Raw genomic sequence first — 10794 nt, 5'->3', positions numbered from 1 at the left:
TCGACGCTGAGCGACAGCGCTCTCCGCCAATGGGCGCGCGAGAAGAGGAGCGGGCGGGCCAATGGCGGCCGAGCTTTCACCTCCCTCACGGCGGCGGCGGCGGCGGCGCGGGGCGTGGCGGCCCCTCCCGCGGCGCTGGGGCAGGAGCGGCGCGGCCCGGCCCGCACCGGCACGGGGGTGAGCGCCCCACACACCCCCTTTTTACTCCTTTTCACCCCTTTTCACCTTTTTTACCCCTTTACCGGCCGCCCCCTGCCCCCCCGGTTCCCCGGTACCCGCCGGTTGCCATGGCGACCCCGGGAGGGGGGGGGGGGGGGGGGGGGCTGCGGTTACCACAGCGCCCCCCCCTCTCCCTCCCCACTGAGCCCCTTTTGCTCTTTTTTTCCCCCCAAATTCTCCCGCAGCGCCCAGCCCAGCCCGGCCCAGGCGGGCCCCGAGGATGCCGGGGGCAGCGGCAGAGCAGCAGCAGCAGCAGCAGCGGCGGCGGTGGCGGCAGTGACGGCCCCGCCATGTCGGTGCTGGTGGCGAGGAAGAAGAAGAAGCCGAAGGTGGTGCGGCGATGGGAGCGGCTGCCCGGCAGGAACACCTTCTGCTGCGACGGCCGCATCATGATGGCCCGCCAGAAGGGCATCTTCTACCTGACGCTCTTCCTCATCCTCGGCACCTGCGCCCTCTTCTTCGCCTTCGAGTGAGTCTCCCCGCCCTCCCGGCAGGGTTTGGGGCCTTCACGGGGCTCCGTGCACCCCTCCCCGGATGCCGAGGCCTTGGGCACGGAACGTGACCCCCGCAGCAGCCCCCTTTCTGCTCGAGGCCAAGCGCCTGGGGAGGCGCCGCCTGCCCCTTTAGGTCAGATCCAGGCTCAGCTTGGCCCAGAACCAGCAGCAGGGGGTTCCCCGTAACTCTACCAGCTCCTTGAGTCGCTCGCGGAGAGAAGCGACCTGCTAAAAAGCACAAAATTGCAAAGGTTTGGCTAACAGGGGTGGTGGTATGGGGAGAGGGCAGGCCGGCCCCTTTTTGCCCACTCTGTGGAGGGCTCAGCCTGAACAACGACGAAACTCCCCTCCTCAGTTCCCGTCAGCGTGTTTGTTTGCGTCTCGGGGAGGCGAAGTCCTCAGTGGTGTTGGGTAACACAAAAGCTCCTTAAGCCAGGAAGGCAAAAGGAAGAACCTTGCCGGCTGGTTAAGCCCTTAAGTTTTTCCTCCAGGTCTATAAAGTGCTCAGCACGTGTGCTGGCCTCCGAGGCACCTGCCCCAAAGCGGGGAAGTTGTCTCTGCTCCCTCTGGTCCAGCATCGCCCTCCTTGCTAGCGGACGCTGCTGGCAGCCTCGCAAAGGGCTTTCTGGAATGCCCCGCGGAGGCCTGCCGCGTCCCAGCAGAAGCAGCGGGGTGCAGCACGTCAGGTACGAGGCTGCTTTTTCTGCTTAGTCGTGGTGGAGCTTCGCAGGCGGGCGTCATGCAGCCGTAACGCGAGGTGTTGGGGTTCCCAAGCTCAAAGAGCCCAAATTACCCCTGACTCAGCCCGAATTCATGGGTAAGGACCGACACCGCCGGTTGTTTGTTTTGTTTCACGGCTGAAAAATGGCACTCGGGCTTCCTGCCTTGCAGGACTGAGCGTTACCACACTCCAGGAGCCCTTATTGCCAGGGATGATTGCTCTCACTCCCTGTCCCGGTGGGATGAGTGGAGCCGTGTCTCCCTCTGCCCCGTTTTGCCCTCGCTGCTGACCTCCACAAACCCTGCTGGGGTTTGTGGGGCAGCCCGAACCAAGCCCCTGTTCCCAGCCCTGGCGGCGTGATGGAGCCGTGTGTCAGGGAAAGGCTTTGGGACGTTGGCTGCGGGGCGGTTGTGACCTGGGAGGTGAGGGAAAGGTTGGAGAGAGAAATCTAAAGTGCTGACTTGATGGTCTCCGAGCGCCGTGTCTCGATGCTTCCTGTCTGAGCGGGGGAGCTTTGTTGTGAAATTGCTTGCGGGTTTTTCAATTTCTGGGGAGGAATGAAACGCTGCAGAGAAGGCAGGCGGCCCGGCTGCTGCTGGAGGCCTGGCGACCCTTTGTGCCTTCTGCCTGAGGGTCGTGGCTTTGATCTTTGTGCTGGGCGTGTTACCCACCCATTTCAGCTCTGCGGCCGCGCCGAAATCCAGTTTTCCCCCCGTGGAGTTTGTTCCACGGAGGAACAACGCGGGGCGTTAGGATTGGGCTCTGGAGAGCAGCAGACGGGGCGGGTGGAGGAGCCCTTTCGGCCCTCGCCCGCTGACTGCAGGGTTTTCAGTGCCCGTTTCTTTCCGCTGAATCACTCGCGCAGTCACACCTTGCCTCAGCACGGCTCGGGGATGCCTGAAGCCAGCGCCGCTTTGCTCCTCGCCCTCCGCTTTGCTCCTCGCCCTCCGGGCTGCGCCGCCCGGGCTCTGATTGCAAACGCCCTCTCCGCGGAGCCGGTGCTGGCTGGCATCACGCGTCACGAGATACAAGCCACGAAATGACAGCCTCTCTGTTCCTGCTGGCCGTTTTGCTTCTCCCCACCTCGTTGCTGCGGTCTTGGAGGCTCGTCCGTGCCCCGAGGACGGACCCAGCTGCTGGCACCGTACCCAGCAGGCTCCTCCCTCCCTCCCCGATAAAGCAGAGGCGCTGCGCCGGCTTCTCGAGCGGTGCCAGGCAGCCTCCGAGCGCTCTGCTCTGCCCAAGGGCACCTCTCGCCGCCGCCCCGGCTGAAAGCGGCTGCTTCAAGGCTGAGGCTGGTCCCCGAGGCCTGGGTTTCATTGGGCCTGCTCTCTGACCGGCGCTGCGTCACGTGGAATCGCGTTTCACAGCCCCTTTGCGTTGTTTCGGGCGTTTTATCGGGTGTGGATGCTGCTGCGTGAGGGTGCTCAGCTGCCTCACCGTGCCCGTGGCGCCTGGACACGATGAGAAACCCTGGCGAAATCACTCTGGGATGGAAGCTGAGGGGATGGGGCGTCCCCACTCTGACTGCCGGGGCTTTCTCTTTCCAGTTTGCCAGCGCGGCTGTACCGGCTCTCCTCAAACGGCAGGCACTCGCTTCTCCAAAGCGGCTGCAAGAGAACTCAAATTTCTTTTGTCTGCAGCCTTTCGCACAAGCGAGACGTTTGTAAATGTTACAGGCGAGATAGCGCCTGCAATGCCAGGCTCCTGGCTGCACGAGGGGGCTGCTGTTTGCTTTTCCAACAACCAAGCACGTGGAGCTTTTATTTTTTTTTTCTTCTCTCTACGTCCTTAGCTATGCAGAGACCGCATTTTGTTTGTTTTTCTGATAAATCCGAAATCCTAGGCCGGGCCCGTTGGTTGCTGATGATATTTCTCTGCTTTGACAGCGTCCGGGGTGGGCGTGCGTGGGTTTGGGGAAGTTAAAGGGGTGATTTTGGGAGTGGGGTTTAAACAAACTTCACAGCAGAGCTCGTGCTGAGCCCTGCAGGGACCCAGAGGTGGGATGCCCGGCCTGGTGGTCCCGCCTGAACCCTGTGCTGCTTGGGAGCTTCAGCAGAGCAGTCCGTGCTCCTCGGGCTTGCCGCACCTCCGTCTGTTGCTTCTTGCTGCTCCCCCCTTCCCCGTGGTAATGATCTCTTTGTCTGAGGCTCCCCCCTCCCCCCGGCGTGCATTGTAATGGTGCTGTTGTCTGATATTAGACGGCAAAATGCTCAAGAGCGCAGCTATCGCCCTGGGAGGGGAGGAGGAGCCACATCCTTCCAGCCCAACAGCGCGGCTCTGTCGGTGCTCAGCTTTCCCAAACAATGGCCCTTTAAAATATCAGTTCCTCAGCAGTGTGAGTGACTCGCTGTGCTTGATCCCTCTGCAGCCCAGGCACAGGACGAAGACTCCGCAGCGCTCCGGCCACCTGAGATCTCTTCTTTTTCCTCCTGAGCCCGGCCTGCCCTGTGCCTGTTCCACGATGGAAGAGCCGGGGAGAGGCTGGAGGATGCTGCTTCACCTTCCCACAGCAGAGAGGACACTGATGCGCTCGTCTTCTGTCTCCTAAAATTGCAGGCTTCTTCTCCTGCCTAACAGCAGCCCGGAGGCTCCTCTGGCTGTGCCCCGGGGCACGTGTGCCTCCCCGAAGGGCTGGCTTCTCCGGGAAGATGCCCGGGGAGCAGGTCACGTCCCCACGCTGCTGCTTCTCTGCAGCCCATGCAGGGCTGATCCCATTTGTTCTCAGGTGCTGCCGCGTAAAGCTTTCGGCTCCATGCGTGGCAGAGCACACCCAGAGCAGATCACGTGCTCGAGGGCAATAAATCTCTTTGCTGGTGGCACGCTGGAGAAACTTAGGAAGGTGTCAGCGTGATTCTGGGGCTGGGAGCCCTGGCGTGGTTTCAACTCGGCTTTAACGCAGTGCACGGATCCTTTTCCTAAGCCTGTACCGTGTTCCCGGTGTTCCAGCAGTCATAAAAGCCGGCGTGTCAGCTGAGCAAGGCTCAAGCTGCAGCCCTTGGAGGCAGAGCCGCTGCGGGAATCAACCATATTCCTCCCCAAAATGGGATCCAAGGTTGCTGTTTAATCGCTGGCTGACTCGCAGCTCTCCAGCTAGACTTTGTCCTTGCGGGGGGGAAGGCAAAGTTATCTCAGGCTGCGTTAACGCGCTAAGCCCAGCCCTCTGCCTGCTGGGGCTGGCTCTGCACGTGGACGGCTCCAAGGGTTGCGTGGTTCTGAGTAGCTGCGGGGCTGGCAGTGTCTAAAATTAACCACGGTGGTTTGGGGGCCGGGCCCTGTGTGTCCCAGTGGCCAAAGCGTCCCGTGGTGTATGGGCTGGGGCGTGCACGTGTGCGGTCTCTGCTTGGTGGCACGCAGAGGATCGTTGCTGGAGTCAGGCAGCAGCAAATGCAAGTCCTCTGAGCCGTCCTGCAGGGGGTGGTGAGTATTGGGGTGGCAGAATTTGGGAGCAGTTGGAGCGAGAAACTTCAGAGAAGCTGTGGGTGGGACGGCTACCCGGAATTGATCAGCTGATGTATGGATGGCATGGAAATCCCCCTGTTCAGGACGACGAGTCCACTGGGGAGGATGATCCTGTGTCGTTCACCACCGCAGCCTTGTGCTTTCCTTGAGAACAGCAGTGGCTGGGAGCAAGGGTCTGGGCTGGGTCCGTCTCTGCGGACTCAGAGGCATCGGGAGGAAGCAGGAGAAATGAGATGTGTGAGGAGAGGTGAAATGCCCCATGAGTGGGGGCTTCAGGCAAGGCTTCCCTTAAACCAGAGGAAAGCTCCGTGAGACCATCACCCCATCATAAGCAGGGCTTTCTAAAGAAACCAAGGGAAAAAAATGCTTTCTGTTTCCCTGCAGGTGTCGGTACCTGGCAGTCCAGCTCTCTCCAGCCATCCCCGTGTTCGCAGCGGTTCTCTTCCTCTTTGCCATGGCCACGCTCCTGCGGACGAGCTTCAGTGACCCCGGGGTGATCCCGAGAGCCCTGCCCGATGAAGCAGCCTTCATTGAGATGGAGATCGGTGAGTGCTGCAGCTGGACGGGTGGTGGCTGGAAAAGCCTTGCTGGTTTTGGTACGGTCTAGGTTCTCTGCAGAGCTTTTTTTTGTCCCTGTTGGGGGGCACGACCTCCAAAAGTGGGAATTGCTCCAGAGTGAGCATCTTACCGCCTCCTGGCTAATTCTGCTTGGCTGAGTCTCAGCTGGTGCCAGGTTCCTTCCCGGGAACCTTTTTGTGCAGTTTCCTCTCCTGTAGCTGTGAGCATCCAAACTTTGCTCTTGGTAAGGGGTGCAGGAAGCTTGACGCAGGCCCTTCGGTCCAGCAAGCAGAGAGGACATTTGGTGGATACAGTTCTACTTCTTGTTTTGGTGTTTTTTTTCCTCCCCTTGTGCTCCTGAAAACTCTGGCACCTCGCTTCCAAGTTCCAAGTTGGCTCTGGAGCGTGTGAGCAGAGGTGTAGCCACTGGCTGTTGACCCAGCAGGCTCCGATCCACCTGGTAGAAGGCGCGAGGAGGAGAGCTGTCGCTCTCGTCCTGTTGTGCTGTAGCAGCAGATCTGATCTCTGCTTGCTTCCCTCTCTCAGAGGCCACCAACGGGACCGTGCCGCAGGGTCAGCGCCCGCCCCCGCGGATTAAGAACTTCCAGATCAACAACCAGATAGTGAAGCTGAAGTATTGCTACACGTGTAAGATCTTCCGTCCGCCCCGTGCCTCGCACTGCAGCATCTGTGACAACTGTGTGGGTGAGTAGGAAGGGCTGGGGCTGTTCCTGCAGCCGCCTGCTAGGTGAGAGCCTTTGGAGGAGAGCAGGCGAAGAGCTGCAGCAGCTCTCGCTCCGTGTCCTGCCTCGTACCACGCATGCCTCCAGCAGCCGTGGAGGAAGTCCAGGATGGTGTTGCCTGAACAGATGGGGATGGCCTGCTTCGTCTTAAGCCCAAGGAGCTTGAGATTTGCTCAGAACCTGAAGCCAGATGGTTCGGCTTTGCCAGCATCTCGTTGGCAGTAGCTGGTCTAATATAAATCTAAATTATCTGGGGAAATGTGAAAGCAGCTCCTCGCACCATCTTGGAGACTATGCTGTTACGCTGAGTGCCCGTTTTTTGTCCCCCCCCCCCACACCACAGCAGCTCTTTTAGCCCTTGTATGTGCCATAATTAGCTCATGTTCAGCGTCCCTTCTCGAGGAAGGAATCCCATTCTGGATCCCTCTTCTTCAGTACAGCTTCCCAGCCCTTTGAGCATTTAGGCAGTCTCTTGAACCTTCTTGTAATGATCCCAGTAGGAGTAAAGCAGCATGCGGGTGAGATGAGAACTGCTGAACTCCCAGACCTTCAGCCAACCCGTGCGCTGCTTTCAGAAAAGCTCAGGTCTGTGGGAGAGGAGACATGCATGGGGTGAAGCTCTTAAATTCTACCTTAACGCACTGACTGACTCCAAGGAGGAGTTTTGCGCTCTCTTACCTGGCTTCCACCGCCCCTACTGATGCAGGGACCTGAGTTAGCAGAGGGGCAAACTCAGTGGCCCAGGGGGGGTCCTTGTCAGCCTTGTACATTTCTGAGTTTGGGGCCCTGGGATAAGCGCCTAGAAGCAGGCAGAGCTGTGCTAGAGCAGTGCTGATCTCCATCTTCACTTCCACAGAGCGCTTCGACCATCACTGTCCCTGGGTGGGCAACTGCGTGGGGAAGAGGAACTACCGCTATTTCTACCTCTTCATCCTCTCGCTCTCACTCCTCACCATCTACATATTCACCTTCAACATAGTCTACGTAGCACTAAGTGAGTCTGCCTGCGGGGAGGTGGCTGGCTGGGCTGGCCGAGGGGGAGGGAGAACGTGGATGGTGTTCCCGACCCAGAACTGATGGAGTGGGAAAGGGAAATGAACTCGATGCAAGCTCCCGGAGACCAAATGCCTCTTTCTTTGTGTTGCCAGAATCTCTGAAGATTGGGTTTCTGAACACGTTGAAGGAAACCCCAGGGACATATCCTTCCCCAGTGCCAGAAGGGTTGGCTTCTAAGTTGGTGAGGGAGTGCAAGCTGCATGATGGGGGGATTGAAGTCTTGATACTTCGCTGGGTTTTCCAAGGCATCACCTCCCTGCCTCCTTGATTACAAGGCAGAGAGCGATTTTTGTGGTTTTGGGGAGGGGGGTGAAACAAAAAACTGCCTAGGTGAAGAAGCAGCAGGGCTAACGCACCAGAGTGTCGTGACTCAGCTCGGGTGTGACTGTTTGCCCGGTCCCTGCTCCTTAACTGCTCTCACTGTACTGGAGGTGCTCATCTGTTTCTTCACCCTGTGGTCGGTGGTGGGGTTAACTGGGTTCCACACCTTCCTGGTGGCACTGAATCAGACAACCAACGAAGACGTAAGTGAAGTCCCTTTGTTCCCCTGAGCCACCCCTCTTCCTCTTCGCTTCCTCTGCCACAGCTGCCCCCACCTTGCCGACGTGCCCTGCTCGTGCTGAGGCTGGGGGCGGATGCTGGGGGAGCAGACCTGAGCTTGTGCCCTGTCCGTTGCAGATCAAGGGTTCCTGGACTGGGAAAAACCGTGTGCAGAATCCCTACAGCCATGGCAACATAGTGAAGAACTGCTGCGAGGTGCTCTGCGGGCCTCTGCCCCCCAGGTAGGCTCTCGAGGAGCAGCCCTGCTGTTTTTGTCCCCCTCCCTGGGAGCCCGTGGAGCTTTCCTTGCGTGGCTGCAAGACCTTTCTGCCAGCGCTGCGTGTGCGGAGAGCTTCTGGAGGTCTCTTGGGACAGAGCCGGCCCCTCTGGGGAGGAAGGTTTTTTGTTGCCTTCCAGTGATTCACGCGTGTGGTGTGGTCCCTTAACGCTGTGTGTTTTTGGGAAGCAGAGGAGTGACTTCCCTTCCCCGGGACAGCGCATGCAGAGGAAGCTCAGGGTGCTTGTTTCGGTGGGCTCCCACCCTCTGAAGCGGGCTGTTCTCTGGAGGGCTTGATTTCCCAGGAGGAACGGAGGCACTCCTAAGATTAACTGGGAGTTAACTAGGACTGGGTGGAGCACAGCCTGGTTTTGGAGGGGAGAACGCCTTCTCTTGACTTCTGTCTTCCACCAGCGTTTTTCCTGCTAGAGAAGAAGCTGGTGCAGAAGAGGCGCGGGGTCTCTGACAGCGGGATTTTGTTCTTTCAGCGTCTTGGACAGACGGGGCATCTTGCAGCAGGAGGAGAGCACAGCTCAGGAGGAGACCTGCACGCGGGGGTCCGGCGCTCCAGAGCCCGCTGCTGCTCAGGGCCCTGGTGGGCAGGAGGAGGAGAGCAGCGCTCAGCAGGATGGCAGCCTTCCTCACCCCAGTGCCGTGAGTGATCCCCTCTGCATGGGGTTACCGGCGGGCTGCCGCTTTGAAACGAGCTCTGCTTTGAGGGCAGGGTTGAACACGAGACCCTCGCTGCTCCTTTCCTTCCCAAATTGTTGTGTGAGCAAGGTGTGAAGGGGCTGGGCCCGCTCCTGCTGGAGTGTGAGCTGCCTGTTTCTCTAGCACAAACAGACCAGAACACTGCTGGAGCAGCCCGGTGCTCTGGCTTTTTCACGAAGCTGATGTGCTGCCTGCTTGGTGAGGGGAAACAGCCCTGGTTTCCCGTTTTCCCAAGCGCAGCTGAGAGCTCTGCTCCTGGGGCTGGAGGCAGGGGCTGCAGGGGAGCCGGGCCACATCTCTGTGCGCAGACAGATCCTCCGTGCGTTCGTGCCAAGTCACTGCTGTCTTCTCTCCTCCAGGTCCCCGTGCCGTCCCTGAGCAACGCTGAGATGCCGGAGGAAAAGCAGCTAACGACCGGGGAGCTCCCGGCCCCATCCCAGGACGCTGGGCAAGCAGAGCACTAGCCTCTGCTTGAAAGGGAGAACTTTCTTGTTTTGTCTAATCAAAGCTGGAAGTGATTGAGGAGAGGAGGAGATGGGCTGGATGGCAGGCAAATGATTCCTCACGGCCGTTTTGCTTTAGTCATTATTCATCTGGAGGCGCAGGTGGCGTGGGCTGGCGCTGGCCATGCACGGGGGCAAAGGAGAACGAGCACGAGCAGCCCAGCGCGCCCACCGAGGGACGCTCCCCGCCACCGGGGCTGGTCTCCCTGCGGGCCGAGGCAGGACCTCTTGCTCTGCAGGTTGTCCTCAACGCTAAATGCTGGCTTGGTGGCCTGAGCTGTCCCTCCGCCTGGCCCTGACTGACCCGCTGACTTGTGGTCAAGCAGCTCAGAAGCGATGTTAGGGTCGGCCTGCTCCCTGCTGCTGAGGAATCCCGATGGGAAGGAGCAAGTGATTAATGGCAGTAACGTCCTCTCTCCCCTCCTCCCTCCTTCCTCTAATCTGTGGCATTGTTTTATTGGTTAACGTGGCAGGGGTTGTCAGGAGACGTCGTTTTGGTGCCAAAAGGGCCGAAAAAACTGGGAAGGTGTTCTGCTGGCCGTGTTTCTTACAGTAGCTTCCTTCCCTTGCTCCCTCTTCTCACGCCGCTCCGCAGGTGTGAGCGCAGCCGCGGCACGGGCACGGGGCTGGGGGCAGGAGCGGGGCAGCCCCATCCTCCTGCTGCTCGGCTCTGCCCCGGGGGTGCCCGCAGCGTGTGCCAAGCTGCAGGGCAGGACCTGCCCGCGGCGCTGCCTCCCAGGCTTGCTCCGGGGCTGGAGGTGCTCCTCCTGGGTGCCTGCGCCCAGCACGGGCTCCCCCCCACGCCCTTCCCCGCTGGGCTGCGGCACGCCGCTCTGCGCAACCTCGGCCCCGGTTCTGTGTCGTGTTGTTGTGTCCCGTGCCCCCTCCCCGCCCCTTGCCCTGCAATTTCTCAGCCATCCTTGGCTGGCTTTCAGAGCCTTCAGTTTTCATCCCCCTGGGCTTTGCCGGCCGTTTTGGCTGCGCGGCGTCCTCCCCAGCAGAGGAGGGAGGAGAGGTTGGTGGCCACCCCTGGTGCCGTGGGCTCCTTTTCCGCTGCAGCACCCCTTCCCCGGGGGCTCCTGCGGAGGCTGGAGGTGGAGGGAAGGCCGCGAGGTGCCCTGGCAGCTCCCCATCCCCATCCCCATCCCCATCCCCTGCCGGGTGTGCTCGGTGCTGCTGCCTCCCGCGGACATGCGGCAAATGGACGGTGGGTGGAGATGTGGCAGGGGCGGCCCAGCTCGCTTCTCCTCCCGGCAGCGCCTTCCTCCCGCCGTGCTCTCAGCACCGTGGCGTGGAGCAGAGCCGAGGGAGCCCGCTCCCTGCAGCCGCTCCTCTTGCTGCTCCTTGCCAGCTCCTGAGCGAGCTCGGGGTCCCCCCACGCGGGGCTGGAGCCGCCGACACCCTACGGGCAGACCGGCTGCGGTGCCCTCGCTGGTCCCGTGCACGGCCCGCGGCAGCCAGAGCTGCCCCCTCCTCTCCCGCCTGCCCCCAACGCGCTACTGACCAAATC

At 60.5% G+C, this 10794-nt stretch overlaps 1 protein-coding gene across 1 annotated transcript; it reads left to right on the top strand.

The window, feature by feature from the left end:
* Positions 1-96: 96 nt before the first annotated feature.
* On the top strand, positions 97-10092 carry ZDHHC9 (zDHHC palmitoyltransferase 9). Its single transcript, XM_084294108.1, has 10 exons — positions 97-177; positions 405-688; positions 5281-5441; positions 6001-6159; positions 7054-7191; positions 7346-7394; positions 7675-7777; positions 7932-8035; positions 8559-8724; positions 9141-10092. The coding sequence occupies exons 2-10, from the start codon at positions 510-512 to the stop codon at positions 9243-9245; spliced, it is 1164 nt and encodes a 387-aa protein (XP_084150234.1). The 5' UTR covers positions 97-177; positions 405-509; the 3' UTR covers positions 9246-10092.
* The last annotated feature ends 702 nt before the right edge of the window (positions 10093-10794 follow it).

This window comes from Netta rufina (genome assembly GCF_964035555.1).
Source record: "Netta rufina genome assembly, chromosome: 12".
Taxonomy (NCBI): domain Eukaryota; kingdom Metazoa; phylum Chordata; class Aves; order Anseriformes; family Anatidae; genus Netta; species Netta rufina.
This window is presented reverse-complemented; position numbering and strand designations above follow the sequence as displayed.

Bases quoted from the DNA above. Each gene is read 5' to 3' on its own strand.
- ZDHHC9 (XM_084294108.1), top strand. From the start codon at position 510: ATGTCGGTGCTGGTGGCGAGGAAGAAGAAGAAGCCGAAGGTGGTGCGG. The intron at 8,036-8,558 runs GTAGGCTCTCGA...TTGTTCTTTCAG, and splicing joins TGCGGGCCTCTGCCCCCCAG to CGTCTTGGACAGACGGGGCA. The intron at 8,725-9,140 runs GTGAGTGATCCC...TCTCTCCTCCAG, and splicing joins GCCTTCCTCACCCCAGTGCC to GTCCCCGTGCCGTCCCTGAG.